The sequence below is a fragment of the Pseudorca crassidens genome, chromosome 3 (assembly GCF_039906515.1).
Source record: "Pseudorca crassidens isolate mPseCra1 chromosome 3, mPseCra1.hap1, whole genome shotgun sequence".
Taxonomy (NCBI): domain Eukaryota; kingdom Metazoa; phylum Chordata; class Mammalia; order Artiodactyla; family Delphinidae; genus Pseudorca; species Pseudorca crassidens.
Genome location: NC_090298.1, coordinates 91,315,564 through 91,337,164, shown reverse-complemented (window position 1 = coordinate 91,337,164; position 21,601 = coordinate 91,315,564). Strand labels below are relative to the sequence as shown.

The following is a 21,601-nucleotide window of genomic DNA, read 5'->3' as shown; positions in this document are numbered from 1 at the left end:
TGCTGGCCCTTCTTGTTCGCTTGCTCTGGGGAAGAGGAGCATCGAGTAAGGAACAGAGGGTGGCCTCGGGTCAACAGTGAGGGAGGAACTGAAGCCGTCAGTCCAACAGCTCTCCAGGAACTGGATCCTGTCAACGACCGCTGAGGAAGCTGAGAAACGGATCTGCCCAGTTGAACCCTGATATGACTTTGGCTCCAGCCGATACCCTGACTGCAGCCTCTTAAGAGACCCTTAAATAGAGGACCCAGCTAAGCCATGCTTGGATTAAAGACCCACGAAACTGAGATGATAAATATGCGTTGTTTTAAGCCACTGAGTTTTGCGGTAAGCAACAAATAAACTAAGAAAGTAAAGTAACATTTCTGTAGAGAGGCAACTAGTATAATATATCAAGTTACACACACACACACACACACACACACAAACACACACACACCATGAAATACTTAATTTTAAATGGTGATATGAGGTCTATATTTACATGGCAAATTTACATGATATAGTATGTAAAAAAAAAAGTAGATTACAAAACACCCTGCCTAGTAAAATCCCATTTATATATAAATACATTAGTATGCTTTAGGGCATAAGTAAAGAAGATATAACTCAAGAGATCTTAAATAATAAAGAAGTGTATTGTGCAGCAGGAAGGCTAGAGGCAGGGTGGTTCAATCAATATCATGAAGGCTCTAGCTGTTTCCATGCTGTTCTTCTCCCTTAAAAGTGTGGTCTTCTGGGCTTCCCCGGTGGCGCAGTGGTTGAGAATCTGCCTGCTAATGCACGGGACACGGGTTCGAGCCCTGGTCTGGGAGGATCCCTACATGCCGCAGAGCAACTAGGCCCATGAGCCACAACTACTGAGCCTGCGCGTCTGGAGCCTGTGCTCCACAACAAGAGAGGCCGCGATAGTGAGAGGCCTGCGCACCACGATGAAGAGTGGCCCCTGCTCGCCGCAACTAGAGAAAGCCCTCGCACAGAAACGAAGACCCAACACAGCAAAAATAAATAAACAAATAAGCTTTTAAAAAAAAGTGTGGTCTTCTTCCTAATATTAATCTCCTTTGGATCTGTAGTGGCTACTACTGGCAATCAAGGGTACAGGCATCCTCTTCATGTTTATCTCCCGTTTGGGAGGGAAAGAGAGAAGGAGCTGCTTTCAGAAACTCTACCAGAAGAACATGGAAACCTTTTCTAGCTATCTCCAGCACACTGCTTCTAGAGACTCATTAGTGCAAGTCTTATCACATGTCCATTCCTAACTCAAATGTTATCAAGAGGCTGGGATTACCCTTATGTCTGTCAGGCTTCCCCTTACATTGGGAGGTGGGACCCTGCAATACATGGGTTTCTTGTAGGAGGAGAGGCTGCCTGCACTTTTGTTAGGGATCTTCTGGAAAGAAGAGAAGTAGGGATAGATGTGGGCAACAAATAATGAGCACTACATCATATCTGTGTGTATCTGTTGTGTATTTACTCTTACTATCTCTGGGTAGATGAGATTAAGAATGATCTCTTTTTCTTTGTATTTTTCCTTATTGAATGAATTTTATTTTTTTTATTGTTTTGCAATTAGGTTCAGGGCCAATGAAGCCCAATGTATTTAAACAATAATCTCCTTTTTTGAGCTGTTTATACGGGTTCTGTCTTAAACTTACATGCTTATACATTATTGGGGGTGCAGTCTCAGGAAAGCATGAGTGAAGGGAAAAGCTGAATGAGGAAACAAAGCGGGAAAAGCTAACGTAAGGGGTGTGCAAGCAAGCTGGCCACAGCTCTGCAGCACACGTAGCTGGCTGTCTGGTCTTACAGGGCCAGAGGAAACTACTGCATTCAGAACAGGTCCTCAGGGGGGAAGGAAGGAGGAGAAGCCTCACAGCTGGTTCCCTCCTGTTTCCTGTCTCTCTCTGGTTGCTGCTCCACAGGGTGTGACCTCCACAACAGCTCAGGGTTGTGCACCTGACAAGTCCAGGCAGTCGCTGAGGAAGCCAGGGCCTCTGCAGGGCGGTCTCTCCTTGTCACCAGGGCTGCCCTTGGCTCCTTTGTCTGTGGGAGGGTGCAGGGCAGCAGGGAAGCCATCACTAGAGCCACTCTGGCTGAAGTAAAGACAGAGGCCATGATCTATGATGGGAGGTGAAGCTAAGCGATCATTCTGGGCCAGTTACATATTCCTTGCAGCAAACTTACTAAAACAATATCCTCCTATAAAGCCCAGGTGTTTTCCTCCCTTCCCCTGAACCTTCCTAGATGCTTTGCACTTTTCCTTGTTTCTGGTCATGTGTGTACTTATTGCATAAGACCAAATACTCCTTAAAGGAAGATGTTGTAACACACCCATCTTTGAATTCCTCTGTGCATACAGTGGGCATTCAATAAACATTTAAAAATAAAAATTAATATTCTTAAATTTGCTCTGGTATGACAGTCAGCAGATGCTATAGGGACTGAAGATTGAGAAGGAATCTATAAAGTAAAAAACCACTATGGATAGCAAATTACTCTTTTAAGGGGAACTTTATTTTATATTACCAAAAATAGGGGACTTCAACAAACTAACTTACATGGCAATAGTCTTTGTGTTTTCCTCGTTCCATGTTATTTTACTGATGGAAGCATGTAAGCATACAGTTAGAGACAGGTTAACACTGACACAGGAGTTTTTCTCTATTTTAGGAATAAGAAAAATCAAAATCCTACCTTGCAAGTGTAGAAGTAGCAACATAATTTTGTCTTAAGGTAGTATTAATCCATCACTTCACTCATTCAACACTGATTTAACATCTATGTACACAGCATTTATGTACAAGGAATAGTGTCAGGTGGTATGAGAGATAAAAAGCATGGTTGTTACACTCATGAAGTTTATAATCTGGTAGGTGAAAGAAACTGAATAGAAGTTACTGTAACACAAGTTTGGATTAAGTAAATTCCCTTAATTCTATTATTAGTTTTTTACTCTGTGATTAGTTTAAAATGTTTGTTCACTGTGAATACCCAGTAACCAGAAAGGAACAGCCTAAGAAAAGTAGACTATAAATATTAATTTGAAAATATTTTTTTAAAGCATTTATATTATACCCTGAAAGAGTCAGGATAGAACCATGTGGTAGACTGCCAAACAACTTTTTAATAACAACTGGAATACACAATTAAGAGTAGTTTGGTTTTTTTTTTTTTCATTTACTTCATCTTATAATCTTTACTCAAGAACTGACACAAAACCTAACCAACAGTTCAATGCTTTTGAAAATACTACTAACTAGATGGTATTGAAGCCTATTGGATGATAACAGCTACTAATACAGAGAAACTATGGATTTATCACAGTTAGTTCACAAGCAAACACCAACAGTTGCCCAATGGGACTAATTTAAACAGTATGCTTTTCCAAAAAAATATGCTACCAAAAAAATCCTAGTACTTACAGTTCATAAAATAAAACGTTTTCAGTCCTGAAAAAGATGTTAAAATCACTTTATAGAAGAAGACTGATTGGAGAGGTTTGTGTGACTTGCCTAAAGTCACATGACTAGTTAGCTGAAGGGGCACAGAGTCCCCATCACTCTAATATTCTAGATTAGGTAAAATGCACATGATACATATTTTCAAATATAAATATTTCTCAGCTTCTTCTTTTTTATTGAAGTATAGTTGATTTACAATGTTGTGTTAGTTTCTGGTGTACAGCAAAGTGATTCACTTATATATATATTCTTTTCCATATTATTCTCCACTATGGTTTGTTACAGGATATTGAATATAGTTCCCTGTGCTATAAAGTAGGACCTTGTTATTTATCTGTTTTATATATAGTAGTTTGTATCTGCTAATCCCAAACTCCGAATCTATTCCTCCCCTACCCCCTTTCCCCTTGGTAACCATAAGTTTGTTTTCTTTGTGAGTCTGTTTCTGTTTTGTAAATAAGTTCATTTGTATCATATTTCAGATTCCATATGTAAGTGGTATCATATGGTATTCGTCTTCCTCTTTCTGATTTATTTCATTTAGTATGATAATCTCTAGTTGCATCCATGTTGCTGCAAATGGCATTATTTCATTCTTTTATATATATGTTTTATATATTATATATTATATTATATATATTATATATTTTATATATTGTATATATGTACCACATATTAATCCACTCATCTGTCGACAGTCATTTAGGTTCTCAGCTTCTTCTAAGTTGGACAAAACCTGATAAATGTTTTTCTAAGTATTCTAAAGTGTTTGAAATTACCATTACACATGAACAATTTTATTTGATCAATATTTAATACATTTCTATTATGTGTTGGGCACTGAGTTTATGAAGACAAAAGACAAAAGAAGTATAGTCTCTGCCTTGAGTGTGGGAAGCAAGGAAATGGAAACGGTGAGAATATCAAAGGTGAGCTGTGCTGGCCTAGGAGTGTGTATAAGGTCCTGAGGCATGAGGGAAAGTCTCCAGAGAGAAAGAGCTGCATAAGAACTGAGTCTAGGAAAACTGAGAAGGTGCTTACCAGACAACAAGGGGAAAGAAGGGCACTTACAGAGGAGCTGCATGTGCAAAGCACTGAAGTGTGGAACAGCTGGGCCTGCCAGAGGAGGGAGTGTGAAAGATAATGCTAGAGGGGATACAATCACTGTGCCAGATGGCCAGGCGCTTCAAATCAAAAGGCCCTAGGAGGAGCCTGAAATTAGCTGTAAGAAACAGGCAACTAACTGTTGAAGGACTTTACGAGGAGCTGCCTGCTCAGCTTTATTTTATAGAAAAATGACTTTAATGTCCATGTAAAGTGGCCTGGAGGAGCCGAGCCTGCATGTTACGACACTAGGAGAATAATTCTGGTCAGAGATGAAGGAACTTAGGAAACCAAGAAGGGGGAGGGAGATGAGCAGCACTGATTTCACCCTTTTCTTACAATAAATATAAAACTGCCAACATATTTTTAGAAGAGTAAATACTTCCCCAACAATATTCTCTCAATGATTTCCACGCTGTTTATCATGAAGTACACTCAGGTTAAGACTCTACAGTACCTACAATTGTTAAAGTAAAACTCTTGTCTAAAAGCATTAACCTCTAATGTGGAATATTCTGTTAAGGTTGTTATTCTCAGAAAGAAGTTCTGATTTTTTTGTAAAGAAGTGAAAAATTCTGACATTTAAATGCAATGCAGTCACACTTTTACATAAATGCCCTCCTTCATCCTATCTGTTTTTACTTCCTTCATCTGTATCACAAATGTGTACATGAGAACTTTTAAACAATAGACAACAGGTGCCTTAATCTACGGCACTTGCCACAATGTTGAATAGATGCCCAATTAACACCAACATCAAGTCTAAGATGTATTTTCAACTATCTTCTACATTGTGATGTGAATATTTAAAAAATTAAACAAAGAGCTCATCTATCTAGAGTTTTCCAAGCAAAAGTTTCACAACTAAATATTCAACTGAGGGCTACACTTAAACTCAACTATCACATCAGACAAACACATTTAATGCTTATTGGGTCAACCTAGCAATTTGTTCCGTTTACATTTTCACTTTGCTAAGGGACAGGGATCCAAATATTTGAACAATGAATAGGTCCAGAGAGTCCTTCTGCCTACCCAACTCTTTTTCTCCCATCAGAGTCATCAATAATCAATTGCACAGATTTAGTAATTACTCATTTACATATTTAAACTGACATTTTGAAATGACAATGAGAAGCTGACAATTAACTGTTCTCTAAGGAAATGCCCTTTCTCTCCATACGGTTTCTACTCTGGGACTAACACTTAAAGAGATTTTCAATTTACTGAACAACAGAGAGTCTCCCCAGCTGAGACCCCCATGGAAACTCATTTAGAGTGCAAATGCCTCACCTTCTGTACCAAGAATTTAAATGCCATTCCCATTGATGCTAAGAAGCCAGTTTTAAAATGAAAATTCATCTGCACCATAGACCTTGGGTAAATTAAACAGGAAATAACTTTAAGGCTTTAGGGGTTTTAATAGGTTTTCTGGTGTTAGCTGCGCAGCATTTATGGTAAAACAGGCTCTCAAGTCAGGGCCACAGGTTCATTCTTTTTCCTTAGAGGCTATGTTATCTTGGCTCCCTGTCTTAAAACAGAGATATTAATTCCTGTTGCAAGAATTAAATGAGATAATATATGGACCAATTGATTGTAAACTATAAAAGCGTCTATACACATTTGCTATTATTACTTCAGATGTTCACTAACCTGCTGACTCCAAATTAAGACTGTAAAATAAAGGGCTGGTGGAAAAAAACAAAACTATCTTGAAAAATATACTTACTAAAAATGCATGTGAACAAATTGGTCTATAGGTTCAACACAACCCCAATCAAATATTCCAGCTGCCTGTTTTGAAGAAACTGACAAGCTGATCCTAAAATGTGTATGGGAACTCAGAGGACTAAGAATAACCAATCTTAAAAAGAGAAGAACCAAACTGGAGGATTCACACTTCTCAATTTTAAAACTTACAACAAAGTAACAGTAATCAAAATAGTGTGGTACTGGTATAAGGACAGGTATATGTACCAATGGAAAAGAACTGAGAGTCCAGAAATAAATTCTTATGTTTATGGTCAATTGATTGTTGACAAGAGTGTCATGAAAATAGGAAAGAACAGTCTTTTCAACAAATGATGCTGGAACAACTCGATAGCCACACGCAGAAGAATGGACTTGGACCCCTTCTTCACACCATACACAAAAATAAACTCAAAATGGATCACAAACCTAAATGTAAGAACTATATCTACGAAACTCTCAGGAGAAAACATAGGAGTGAATCTTTGTGACCTTGGATTAGACAAAACCTTCTCGGATATGACACCAAAACACAAGCAACTAAAGGTCACATAATGCATGATTCCATTTACATGAAATATCCGTAATAGGCAAATCAATAGAGATAGAAAGTAGATTAATCGTTACCTAGGGCTGGGAAGGTTGGGGCGAAATGGGGGAGTATTGCCATCATAACAATATTAAAACTTCCTAACCATGAAAATGAGATGCCTTTCCTTTTATTGAATCATTCTAAACATACTAGAGGAATGATATGGTATAGATATGTCACCAGGAAAACAGAAATAATACACCTTAATTATGGGATAATGGGTGATTTTGATTTTATTTTTATATATTTCTGTATTTTGCAAATTTTCATCAACAAAAATACCTTTTATATAACCAAAAAGAAGTTATTTTAAAGGAAAATATTATATAATAAAATATACTTACATTTAAGTATCTCATAAACATGGAAAATGCTTGAAAGATTTTTCAACCTATATGGACATACCACTGTTGATTCTTGGTCATTTATTCATCAGAATTTACTGATTGAGTGCTATATGGCAAATACTCTGCTAGATCCTGAGTGTACTGTTTTAATAAAACAGACATGATTCTGGCCCTCATGAAGGCCAATGGGAGAATGACAATAAATGGGCAAAGTAATAAATAGAAATGCAATAACAAGTTGTAAAGAATGATTTGGAAGAAAGCCAATGGTGGGATCTTAGTTCCACGAACAAGGAATTGAACCCATGCTTTCGGCAGTGAAAGCACTGAGTCCTAACCACTGGACTGTCAGGGAATTCCCTAACACTTTGATATAGTGGTCATGGAAGTTCTCTCTAAGGCAACAATGTTTAAGCTGAGGCTTGGGGACTAGATATAAATGTTAAGTGTTGGTTTTAGATATTTGTCAAAATGTTCAACAGTTTCTTAAACTGAAGGATAAAAACAAGCTTTAAAATTCCAAAGGGAAATTAATTTCAACAAATAGAGTAAAACCACCGTCTCCTACAACATGATATATAGGGCTCCCAAAACTCATTGTAAGGTTAATAAATGCACCAGAAGAGCCTGCTGTGGTCACACTGTCCAAGCTACGGCTTGGCTCCACCTGACGGTAGTTGTCTGCTCCACCTAAGTATCCATGGAAATGATTCTGGGTCCCTCTGGCAGGCTGGAAGCTCCAGGGCAGAAGTAGCAACTCCAGGAACCTCCAGCTAGCTAATACCCTTTTTGTCAGTTTGATGGGGAAGGCTGAGCCAAGGGGATATTTAAGACACAAAGCCCTAACTTTTACCTCCCTGCTTCCTGAAATGATGTACCCTGATATTTCCCCAATGGCCTCAGTCTCTCTTCCACTCATCCTTCCTCCAAATATAACATCTCCAGCTCACTCCTGTTTGAGGATAATGGCTAGGTAAAAGGACTGGAGCCAATATAGTTGAATTTAGGTTAACATGGGGAATTTTATTATACGTATTGGTTGCTACTTGCCTACCCAATATCCATTTCCCGCTCTTAATAACAGAACTCAGCTTTTGTATAGGAGGCGATGTACCTAATTGGATGATATACTTCCTTAAACTCTACTGCAAGTAGGCATGGTACAGTGATGTAGTTTGACCAACATGATGTCAATTTAGGGATCTGGGAAAGCTGTGCTTTGATGATACAGGCAGCATTCATTTCAGCTTCCTCTTACACCTTCCCTCCCTAGAACTTGGAGATGAAGTTGGAGACACAGCAATCATTTTAGGACTGCGAGATAACCATGAGGATGAATGCTCCATGTGAAGAATGCAATGCAGAAAGATACAAGGAAGGTGGACATTGATACCACTCTGGAGCTGCTGCCTCAGCGTGGATGGCCCACCTCAAGACTTCTAGGTGTGACAGTCAACACTTATTTGTGATTCTATTATAGACAAACTGAAATCCTAAAGGATACAGCTATTTATGATTAGCATAAACTTGACATCTTTAGAAGAATTCAAGGTTTTCAAGGTTTTAAAGCAGAAAGCCCAACTCTCATGTTTAATAAAAGAGAAAATTCACAGCATTCCACACCTTATCTCCCACTGTACAGTGGTCAGTAAAGTCATTAAATAGGGGCAGCACGAAGGAGTGACATTGGAAAGGAAGTCATTATTTTCATTAACTCCATTCCTCAAGCATACCAAATAAACATATATTCCAATAAAACTGTGCTTGCTATGTAAACACACTTCTAGACAAGTTCTCTGGTGCCTGCTCTCAATGAGATTGCCATCCCTGAACTACTCCTATATGGAAATTCTGTCACAGCCTAAAAATAACTTCCAGGGCAACTCTGCCCACAGCTAAAGTTTTGACTTTGGGTCCACTACTGCACATGCCTTCCAACTTTCAAGCAGATATATTAAAGTGATGTGGCTCAAGGAAGGATAACATTTTTTCCCACTTTTGCCCCAGCAGGTTTCTACCTTCATCTAAAATTCCTTCTTTAACATCATGCCCTCACAATGCTTCACCCTCCAAAACAAAGTTCTCAAACTGTGCTTAAAGAATTCATTATCCTTCAGTGCTCATATAGCCCCCATTCAAAACAATATGAGCATTTACACAGAAAGTGTAGTTCAGGTAAAGCAACATATTAATAGGATTAGTGGGAGGAAAGCAGAGAATTTTGCTAGTTTTCTATATGCACTCTTGCCCATGTGAAATTAAATTCTTTTTGCATTCTAACATGAAGAATGTAAATAGTTTTTATTATTGCAAATGAGATAACGGCTTTTCAAGTAGGAAAACAACAACAAAAAAACCGTAAACGGGACTTCCCTGGTGGCGCAGTGGCTAAGAATCTGCCTGCCAATGCAGGGGACAGAGGTTCAAGCCCTGGTCCGGGAAGATCCCACATGCCACGGAGCAACTAAGCCCGTGAGCCACAACTACTGAGCCTGAGAGCCACAACTACCGAAGCCAACATGCCTAGAGCCCGTGCTCCACAACAAGAGAAGCCACGGCAATGAGAAGCCCGCGCACCGCAACGAAGAGTAGCCCCCGCTCTCAGCAACTAGAGGAAGCCCGCGCGCATCAATGAAGACCCAACGCAGCCAAAAATAAATAAATAAAGTTAAAAAACCCCAAATCCTAAACTATAGGATGAAATTTTTTTAACCCAGAACCAAAACAGGGAAAGACTTCCAGATAAAAATCTATATGAGGTCAACTAGAGTTACATATTTTTTTCCATTTCATAACATAATTACTCCATACAGTTTTCTGATATCTTTCTAATGTTTCCCAATGAAACTTCAGAAAAGTAATAAAGTTCAGCTAAGAATTATCATAACTGAGTGAAGTCCCAAATAAATAATTAATTCTTTAACTGTCAAATTCTTTTACATGTCAAACCACCTGTTTCAGAGTTTTTTTTTTTAATTTGGGGGTGGGGAGGGATTCCCCACTCTTTTTTTCTCTAGGTAGGCAAGGACAAACTGCAGGAGGCATCCTGGAATTTTCAGAGGATCTTCGGCATCACCAAGACAAAGGCTAAAGAAAGATGTAGTACACAATTCAGGCTGCCTACGCCTTTGAAGGCAATTCACATTTCGGCGCGTACAGGCTTCAGCGCCCGGTGTCAACCTTTCATATAAGCATACCAGAAAACATTACGATTACCTTCTTCACCATCAGTGTCTGATAAGTTATAAAAATTTGGGCAGAAGTAATTATTTTGCCAAGCCCTGCCGCTTGACGTTGCAACACCGCCCCTGAAGGGGAGCTGGAGGCAAGCACAGCGAGGGTTAGGAGTGGTCGCGCAGAGGCGCCCCGAGACCCCTCCGGAGGCTCACCTGGTTAGAGCGCGGAGCCGGGCTAGGGCGTAGGGTCTATTTCCAGCCTCACCTCTAAACCCCTAGTTTGCACCTGGGCGCTTCGTTCCCCTCAGGCTAATAGGTTTATTAAATCAGTACTGAGCGGCAAACTATGCCCATTCTTTGGACTCCGAAGTTGGGAACGCAGGGTCTCTGTGCCACACGAAAGTTTTTCACAGCTTGTTTTCATGGTCAACTCTGTCACTGAGAGCGCATCCCTATCCTGGTCCGGCCCCGGGTCTGTCCACCGAGCAACCGAACAAGATCGCTGCCTGGTGGCCCAGCATCTTGACACCCACATCTGTAGGACAGCCTCTTCTATCGGGAACAAGTGGCCATAACTCGTCTCCCCACAGGCAGGAGCGCTCCGGGCTCCGGGGGGGAACTCCCATCCGAAAGAGATGTCTCCCAATGCCCAGACAAAGACGGCACTGGGAAAAGTTGGACCAACTGGCACCTCCAGAAGACAAGCAGAGCAGCCCCTCGGCCTCAGTGGCCGAGCTGGCGACGCGCTCTCAAGAGTCGCAGGCAACTTTTCGCGTGAGCTTCTGAGCAACTTGCTGGAAGTTGGGGACGAGGGGGCAGAGGAGAGGTCAAGGGCAGCGCCGAGAGGCTGATCGCGCCCCAGCCTGTTTCGCGGACCTCCCCGAGTACCTGCTAATGTAGCCGTCGCCGTCGCCGTCGCACGTCTGGAAGAGGCGCCGCATCCTCTCCTCCTCGCCGGTGCTGGACGTGTCGCTGCTGCTGCTGCCGCCGCCGCCGCCGCCGCTGCTGCCGCTGCTGGCGCTCCCAGCCGCCGCCGCCGCCATCATGCGCCCGCTCCCTGCTCGGGAGGCGGAGGACGCGCGGCCGCGGGAGGAATCTGCGAGGCGCACACGCGCTCGCGGCCCCGAACCTGCCTGACGACTGAGCATGCCCAGTGGCCGCCCGGGCGCTCCAAGAGAGGGATTCCAGCTCTCCGGGTTTTGCCCGGCCTGGGAAGATGGGCGCTCTGCAGTCGCGGGAGTAGGCACCTTAGGGAAGAGGGAGGAGGGGGAGGAGGCTCTTGGAGTCAGGGAACTGAGGGTGGCGACGGGGAGGCGAGGGGAGGCCGCCCGGGTAGGGTGTCAGCGTCGTGCATCCGGCTAAGAAGCGGGCTCTCGACACCTGCGGACGCTCCAGGCTGAGGGAGCGTGTTCTCTGGCCAGAACTCTTTTCACTGCCCCAAGTCATGGATTTCTTTTTCAGGAAAAAGATAAACGCTTCCGTTTTTGCAAACTCAAAGCGGGGCTCGTGGTCCTACTCTGCTGGACTGCGCTGGATTCTGTACCCGTAACCCCAAGTAAGACCCGGAATGACTGATCTTTTATGCATTTTTAACTCCTATCAAGAAATCTAATCCTCCTTGGGTCTTCCGCACTAGACTGGGAACAGTCTGCGCTCCTACGTGGCATTGTGCACATTTGGTCCATTTCTGGAAATGGCTCACCCTCCTGACCTGGCATCACTAGAATTTGCCCCATCAGGTTTAATAACGTCAAGAGGGAAAGTAATAAGTCTCATTTGATCCACACCACAGACACACCTGAAAGATGTCTTTATTATTGTCAACCCTATGATTTAGGAGGTAAAGTAGCTACCTCATGGAGTTATCTTGGTGATAAAATAAGATAGTATATAATGCACTTATGACAATGCCTGCCACCTCCTAAGTGCTCAATAAACGTTAGCTCTCATTATCTCCAACTTATAAGAAAACTGAGGCACCGGAACTTGTTTAAGGTTTCAAGCTTCGTAAGCGTAAGGGCAGAGGCAAGCCCAGGCAGGCATTCTAACTCCAGAGCAGGAGCCCTTAAACATGGCAGTATCCTTCTACCACAGCAGAAAAGGAACCACAATGAACTAATTTGTGGTTTAGTGAATGACTCACTATTCTGTCCCAGACTCTGCCAGAGGTCTATGAAATCCTGTGGAAGTTTTAAAACACATCTGTAGATTCTTTGGCGCACCTCTCATCAAGAGGTGGAGTCTGTCTCCTCCCGTCCAACTTGAGTGGACCTTTGTGACTTGATTTCTGAGGCCAGGTTAGAAAAGAAAATACAGATTCCATTTGGGTGTCTCACTTGGGACACGGATCTTTGAAGCCTTGAACTACCTTGAAAAATGTTTGGCTATGCTGAAGCTACCATGCTGGAGAAACCATGTGGAGAGACCATGTAAAGACAGAAAGAGATGCCCAAGGAGCCTTAGGTGTTTGAGGCTTCCCAGCCCAGGTGCTACACCTGAGTGAGTCAGTGAGTGAGCCTTCAGAGGATGCTAGCCCTAGAAGCTGCAAATGCATGAGAGACCCTGAGCAATAATTGTCTGAGCCCAGCCAACCCCCAGAGATATTAAAAGGATTATTGTTTTAAGTCATAAGTTTTGAGGTGATTTGTCACGCAACAATAGATAACTAGGATACATTCATATGTTTTGAGACTGTCTGCCAGGTCATGAGGAAGGTGTCTCTGCCCTCTTCTCTCTTGTCTCTACCCCATCCACCTATTCCTACTTTAGTTCTTTTTAATTTTGTAAGTTCCCAGTATTTCAGAGCACTTAAAATCTTATGATGAATAGTATGCCATCTTAGAAAAGTCTTATCAATATACCCAATAATATTTGCTTAAAAGATGCTGTTAGCAATACAGATATTGCTGTCTACAACTGAACAAGGACTAATGCCCAAGTTTCAATAAATATTTAAAATCTTTATTTTTCCAATTTTTCATAAATAAGATTTTATTATTTTCTGACAGTAAACAGCCAGATAGGAGTTGTTACCTTCAAGTTCTCCTAGAAAGTTGATAATTTGGGGGGGAAAAAAGAAAAAAAGCATTCTTATAAATATGCATGGAGGGTCTGGAAACCCAAAAGGTTTTCCAGGATCTGAGTAGATCTCTTCATAACCAAACTCCATTTACACAGAAAGTGGAGTGTAAACCTCAACCAATTATATCTCAAAGCAAAGGATGTTTTTCTCCTGAGAGAATACGTGCATGACAGCTCTGGGGATTTAAGTTTAAACCATCTTGAATTAAATCTGAACACATAAAAAGTGGATCTCGACAAATTTCCTAAACAACATTTGTTCATGCTTGAGTAACTCAGAAATGGCTGAACAGATAGGTTCAACCTACCAGAAAAAAAATTTGCTTCTGGGGCTTCCCTGGTGGCGCAATGGTTGGGAGTCTGCCTGACAATGCACGGGACACAGGTTCGAGTCCTGGTCTGGGAAGATCCCACATGCCGCAGAGCAACTGGGCCCGTAGCCACAACTACTGAGCCTGCACGTCTGGAGCCTGTGCTCCGCAACAGGAGAGGCCGCGACAGTGAGAGGCCCATGCACCGCGATGAAGAGTGGCTCCCGCTCGCCGCAACTAGAGAAAGCCCACGCACAGAAACAAAGATCCAACATAGCCAAAAAAAAAAAAAATTTCCTTCTGAGCTAATATGAAGCATATGAAATTTCAGCTGAAAAGGTTACTAGGAAAGGGAGAAACTTCTAAGACGTTGAAAATAGAGATGCCATATGAATATGAAGTTGATAAATGTAAAGTAGAAGCTTGGAATGAGAGCAATACCCATAACCATAAATCTAACAGTACTGGTTATATCATAATTTCAAAGGTTTTATGCATTTATTTGCGATGAGTACATAGCTCAACATTGTTGTCCTTATCCAGCTTTTTTCCTTCTCAGATTCCTCTTGGTTATAATAATACTTCATACTTATGTAAAACAGATCAAAATACACTGTATACATTACAAGATATACTGTCTTCCATGTCTAACGTTGCCAGTTAAAACAACTAAAACAAGAGCAGCACTGTGCAAACTTGATTATCTGGTACTTGCGCTTCCAAATTCTGTTTACCTGAACTAGAACTACACACTAGAGTTGGAAATGAGGATCCCTATGGTGCCTTCTCCCGGCCCTTCTCTCTTTCAGGTGTTTTTATTCGCCCAGCTAAGTTCCCATATCCCTCAAGAAGCCTTCCTTCACCTCCCCAGGTCACACTGATCTCCCAGACCCCTCCTAGCTTGAAGCACACATTTTGACAGCAGAATCATGTAGTTTAGTGGTGACTTGCCTCCGCCACCTGGAGCATCAATTATAACAGTGAGGTAGAGTAGAGGGGGCTTGACTATCTTTCACTGAGCCCTTGTCATAGATCAGTAATGGTGTTTAAATACTCTAATGCTACCTAGTGGGGGAAAGTGTTTATCATTCCTATTTATGGGGCAGGGGATGGCAAGTGAGGGGAATTAAATCCAAAAAGTTTAAGTAATGTGACCAAGTAAAGAGCTGGAATTGAACTCATATCTTCCTGTCAAGCTCATGTTCTTCATGTTTACTTCACATTGTCTTAATATCAGGGCCAGTGCAATTCATGTTAGGCATTATACTTTTTGAGTGACACTGAAAAGGGATAACAATGATAAGCTTTACTATATTTGTTAGTCATATATTTACAATCATAGGAAGTTAACATGAGCTTTTACAATTTGTCCCAGGTTGGTTTTCTGGGAAGCAGACTCCAAGACAGAGTTTCACGTGCAGGATGCTTACTTGGGAGTGCCCTTGGTGCCCCAACATGTGTGGAAAGGAGGTGAAGGGAGCAGCGTGGAAAGAGGGAGAAGTCACGCTATGATGTAGGCCCCAGCACATCCTTGTCTGACCTCACAGAAAGCTCTGGAGCTAAAATGGCCTATATTGGTTCCCTATTACTATTGTAACAAATTATCGCAAACTGACTGGCTTAAAACAGCACTAATATATTATCTTACAGTTCTGAAGGTCAGAAATTTGAAATGAGGGACTTTCCTGGTGGTCCAGCTGTTAAGCCTCTGCGCTCCCGATGCAGGGGGCCTGGGTTCAATCCCTGGTCAGGGAACTAGATCCCACATGCCGCAACTAAGACCCAGCACAGCTATATAAATAAATAAATAAATAAATAAATAAATATTTTTAAAAAACAAAGAAAGAAATCTGAGATGAGTCTCACTGAGCTAAAATCGAAGTGGCAGCAGGGCCATGTTCCGTCTGCAGGCTCTAGCAGAGAGCCCATTTGCTTGCCTTTTCCACCTTATTCTCTTTCTTCACAGCTGGCTCCTCTTATTATGTCCATCATTCACTTAGTCTTCCAAGCCAGAAACCCCAGAGTCCTTGCCTCCCTCTGCCCCTCACTTCCCACCTCCTGTGAGCCACCACGTCCTGGTGAATCTACCTCCTTAATATCTCCTCATATTGGTCTCTTTTCTCTATCCCCATTACCACAGCTTTTAAAGAGGCTCCTATTATGTCTTTCAAATAATCTGGCCTTCCAACCCATTCTCAATGCTATAGCCCAAGTCCTCAGTATAAAATGAAAATGTGATCAGGTCCCTCCAGGCTTAAACTGTACCTCATTGACTCACCTTTGCCCTCAGGATAAAATCCTGCCTGCCAGCGAAACCTTCAAGGCCTTCCATGATCTGACCCCTTCTCTCCTGCTTCTTCCCTTGCCCCTGTGCTCCAGTGCAAGCCATGTTGACTTTTATTTTTCCTACATAAGCTATCCTCCCTTATGCTTATATGCCACTGTGGGAGTCTCATACTTTCCAACCAGAAATGAATGAAGGAGGTGGGGAGTTCATACCCCAACTCTAGCATCTTGGAAGGAACAAGACATCCAGGGACAACATGGGTAGTGGCAGTTATGAAGAGAAAAAAGCAGGCTGAGGCCTAGAGATCTGTGATTAATAAGGAAATAAGAGTGGGATTTAGAAGTTTGAGCACCTTTGTGGGTTTCTCCAAGAGGAAAAGCAAGGGAAATGTCTGGAGGAGAAAGAGAAATGTCACGACTGACTGAGGGAACCATGAACCCCTGGGACTTCCTGATCCCCACATCTCTCCAGTAGGCATTGGGCTATGACATTTTACCTATCTTCTCAGGCCCTTTCCTCTCTAATTAACAATGAAATTAATAATGACTAGTATTTACTGAGAATTTAATACGCACCAATCATTTTTCTTAAGTGCTTTAAACAGTGTCTTATTTAATTCTTACATCAAACTTAAGAGGCAGGTGGTTTTATTCCCATTTTACAGATGAGGGCACAGAAAAACATATGTCAAATGGCATGAAATAACTTTCCACAGTCGCACAGCTGGAAAAAGGAATAATTTGTTCATATTTCCGCCTAGACTCAGATTTAGAGAAAGTTGACATCTCTTAGCCAGCCTATCTCTTTTATCTGTGGGTAAGGACTTCGTTTTCATGGTAGTTTTTTTTTATTGTAAGATAATTATCTTATGATTTATCATAAATGTATTCAATTTTATCACCTTTGTTTAATGATTGCCATGTGCATACAATGAACTTTCTCCTTGAGAAAAAGTGGAGTGTGATGATTATCTTTGTTAGATTATTGTTTTCTCCTTTAAGCAGATACACAGAATGAGAAATGGTTAATCGTGGCAGTTTGGGCTTTCTTAACTGAATTGAATTTAACGCAAGGTTAATTCAATCAACTGATTCAGTGGCCTTGTAGAGGCACGACCTTTTCCATGAGAGAACTAGAGATACAATTTATTAATGACATCATTCCAAAGCTCTATGTGTATAAACAAAAATCTTAAACGTGGAGGATACTCAAAAATGTGAGACACCATGAACCAGACTTAGTAGCATGTATTCGTGCCAACGCTTTACTGGCATCAGAGCCCAATGTCACATCAAATTAATAAGATGTCATAAAAACAGAGGAGGTTTTTAGCATCTAAATGTGTACTTTTCTTCCCCCATACCAAAGATATTTAGGAGGAAATATTTTAAAAACCAATATAAATAACAAGCCTCTAACAAACACAGCACCAATCGGAGTCTCAGATTTAAAAGTGCTGAAAAAACATCTTCCCTTGAGAGTCCATCTTCTCATATGTATTTCTCATGCAACTGTTTTTCATTCCAGCATATATATTGCATCAATCTCCATGTGAACAAATCAGATAATTATATTAAAAATACACTGTAATTGATATAAATGAAGCAGTAGAAGAATGGAAGCTGTGAGGAAGAGATATTTGAAAACAGAAGCCCATATTTTAAGAAATATGGTTTGTCTCAAAGGACCTCATTCTCTTTGTAGTTAGAAAATATCCTTATGTTCTAGCCTGAGCAAAATTAATTTGGATGCACTTTATCGTGAGACTTGTATGTGATGTTATTTCCTTGTCATCTGGTGGTCTGGACATAACCGACTTTCTGAGACCTGGCAACTAATAATTTTTAGAAATACGTTAACTCTTTCATGTGATGGGACCCATTTAGTAACCTACTGGTGCTGTGGACAAAATGCTACTCTAGTGGCCAACAGGAACTGTTGGTCCACAATTGCCTAAATTAAGTCTCAGGAGTAGAATAATGCTCTTGCTTGATATAAAAACAACAACCATATAATATTTCATATTTTTTGTGTGTGAGCCTATTGAAACCCAAGGTAATAATCAGGCTGTGTCTGGTAGACAACATACTAAGAAAAAGGATGTTGGCATGGCATCTTCAGCCATCTGGGTGGCTCAATGGGGTTACTGCTCAGAGCTGACTAGAAATTGTCTGGTGGATTTAATCAAAATAGACATCAGTTCTGGATAATTCAGACCAAAAGAATAACGCTTCCTCTTACTAGAGGGTCTTGAAGAGGGAATTTGAGATCAATGCGAACCATGTCTTCAATGCTTCCCTTTGCTGTGTGAAGGCAAAGTCTTGGCCTGAGTAGGATCACTGATGGGACCATGTGAGGGGCAGTGTTTTCGTTGATGGACAATTGGGAGCCATTTGGATACTCAAATTCCTTTTCCAAAAGTAACCATCATAACACCCATGAAGGTTCTTTTTGGTGTTACCATCCCTGAGTGTTGCTAACAGAGAAAGTGGAAAACTTAGTGACAAAACTGAGAATTTGGATAAAATTATCCAGTCTTTGAACTGGACTCAAATTGAGTGGTAGTGTGTCCTGTTAGAATTCTGGTCACTCAACCTAAGAACACAAACTATTCAAATTAACAAAAACCAAAACAAAACAAAAAAACAAGTCATATGTGGTAAACAGGTGAGGGAAAGCAAGTGCATTTATTGATGTAATTAGCTAGTTTGATGGAAAGGTCAGTCAGTGAAAACAGTCGGAATAGCCTGTATGAATTGGTAAGACTTAGTTTAGCAGATATTTTTTCTGCATTTCCAACCATGTGATCTTGACAGTACTGATGGAATAAGATACCATCCCTGCTTCAAGTATCTCAAATAGGGGCCTCCCTGGTGGTGCAGTGGTTGAGAGTCCGCCTGCCAATGCAGGGGACACGGGTTCGTGCCCTGGTCCGGGAAGATCCCACATGCCGCGGAGCGGCCGGGCCCGTGAGCCATGGCCGCTGAGCCTGCGCGTCTGGAGCCTGTGCTCCGCAACGGGAGAGGCCTGCATACCGCAAAAAACAAACAAACAAAAATAAAACCAAATATCTCAAATATATAAATCAATACTTGCAGTTCAGTTCCATATACTGGTGATGGATGCATGAACAAGAATCAGAATTTCTATAGATTTTGAAGTAAAAAATTAGGGATGGGGGAAAGAAAGAGACTCAGGAGACGTGTTATATTTTCAGTGACAAAAAAATGGAATTTAAAAATAAGTGACTGGGAATTCCCTGGCAGTCCAGTGGTTAGGACTCCCGGGTTTAATCCCTGTTTGGGGAACTAAGATAACCGCAAAGCCATGTGGCGTGGCCAAAAATAAAAAAAAAAAATTTAATTAAAAAAATAGGGACTTCCCTGGTGGCTCAGTGGTTAAGAATCCATCTGCCAATGCAGGGGACACAGGTTTGATCCCTGGTCTGGGAAGATCCCACATGCCGCGGAGCAACTAAGCCCGTGCACCACAACTTCTGAGCCTGTGCTCTAGAGCCCGCGAGCCACAACTACTGAGCCCATGTGCCACAACTACTGAAGCCTGCGTGCCTAGAGCCTGTGCTCCACAACAAGAGAAGCCACTGCAATGAGAAGCCTGCGCATCGCAACAAAGAGTAGCCCCCACTCACCACAACTAGAGAAAGCCTGTGCACACAGCAACGAAGACCCAACGCAGCCAAAAAATAAATAAAATAAATTAATTTAAATAAAAATAAGTGACCAAATGGCCTTAAGTTTCCCCTCAGCTTGGCAAATTTAGAAAGGCTTGCTTCTGACTCTAGGCCCTGACCTCCCTTTTCTTAGAGCAATTCTTTAGAAAACTTGTAAATTTTTTCTCTGCCCTTTGAGATGTAAACCTTCTTAAAAGCGGCTTGCCAGTTTTACAACCCAAGACTGTATTTCTCAAGGACCTGGGAACCATTCCTTTGAAATGTAATCATCAGGAATATGGCACCCCCATACCCACTCTCTGTGGGAGGGAGAAGCCTAACTTCTATGGTACCAACTGGCAAACACATGGCCTCATCACAGAGAAAACCATTTACCTAATCAGGAATAACTCAATGTGCTGGACACATCCCATTGATTAGCCCCCTTCTAAAGTCCCCAAGTACTCTTCCACTAGCTCATTTTGCTCTTAAAAACCCTCCTGCCCTTTGTTTCAGTGGAGTTAAGATTTGGTTCTTGATCCTCTCCTCAATTGCAATAGCTTTGGATTAGGTCTTCCTTGCCTGTTTAACTTTGCTGCAATTTTGCTCCGACAACACAAAGTCAACAAGTAGACAAGAAAGGAGGACCTCTCCAGCAGAGAGCAAAGCATTGGTCAAGGCCTGGAAGCATCATACTCTGCTATGTATATGGGGAGATCTACCCGTATTTGCTACGTAAGTGAGGCTACAGTCCCTTCTGCCCACACTCCACTTTATGTACACTTGTATCTGAGAATTTTCCATCTCCACCCCATCAGCAGTGCCAGGACAGAGTTAGGTGCATTTCTGAGAATCCACCTAGTATCTTCTCTCCCTCCCAGCCTGGAGGAATCTCATCCAAGACCTACATCTTCAGTCCTCTCCTATTACTGTTTCCCTCTGCTCCCTCCATACAATCCCCTAGCTGGGTGGGTTTGAATACAAACCACCCTGCCTTAGTCCTCTCCTGGGGCAAGGGGGGGAGTTTGGCTAACTGTCTGAATACGGCATAAAGAAAATGGAAAACTGAGGCAGAAAACATAAATTAATAACTCAACAAAATTTACCAGACCAAGTCCAACCTCCTCTGTTAAGCAGTCTTGAGTCCCAAACTGATCTAAAAGCCATACATCTGTGGTCTCAAAGCCCCACCTACCCAGCTAATGGGGTCTCAGCTCTGGGACACTCCCGCATTGAGTCCAGAAGGACAGAATTCTCTTCAGTCTGTTTCCTCTTCAGATCTGCGACTAGAACTCTCCAGTAGTCACTCAGTCTTTTTCATCTTTCGATGAAAAGGTCCTAAGAGGTCTACTAGTGTAATTCTGCCATTTTATACAAAGGAAACTAAGGCCCAGGGAACTGTGAGCACAAACCTATATGCATGAAGCTGGTCAATCACACAGTCTGGATTGGCACCCAGAACTCCTAACTGTTTAGGGCTTGCCCCCTCTACTGCACCCTGAGCTACTGAGCTCCTGTAGGCAAACTGCTAGATCCTTCTAGATTTCAGATTCCTTCTCTGCAAAATGGGGTAACAGTAACTACTTTACAGGGTTATTATGAAGAGAAATGAAATGCCTAATCACTTTGGTGCAGTCTGACAGTTTGTGTTCCATAAATACTAGATCTCTAGCCAGTTCTCTTCTTTCCTTTCTCATAGCGTTTATCACACTGCGCTGATATCATTTATCTATGTCTCTATATCAGTTCATTACAAGCTCCTTCGCTGCAGGTTCCTTCAGGTATATATTTGATTTCACCCAGTATGGTTGCCTAATAAATGT

At 41.7% G+C, this 21,601-nt stretch overlaps 1 protein-coding gene across 2 annotated transcripts in view; it reads right to left on the bottom strand.

The window, feature by feature from the left end:
- Positions 1-21,601, bottom strand: part of MCC (MCC regulator of WNT signaling pathway) — a 464,176-nt gene that overhangs the window by 419,964 nt on the left and 22,611 nt on the right. The window contains exon 1 of one of the 2 annotated variants that reach the window (XM_067731408.1): positions 11,318-11,494. The exons of the other annotated variant lie outside the window; for it this stretch is intronic. Coding sequence (XP_067587509.1) covers positions 11,318-11,475 — 158 coding nt within the window. The 5' untranslated portion in view covers positions 11,476-11,494. Of the gene's footprint in view, positions 1-11,317; positions 11,495-21,601 lie in introns of those variants that run through there. 2 annotated transcript variants of the gene reach the window in all.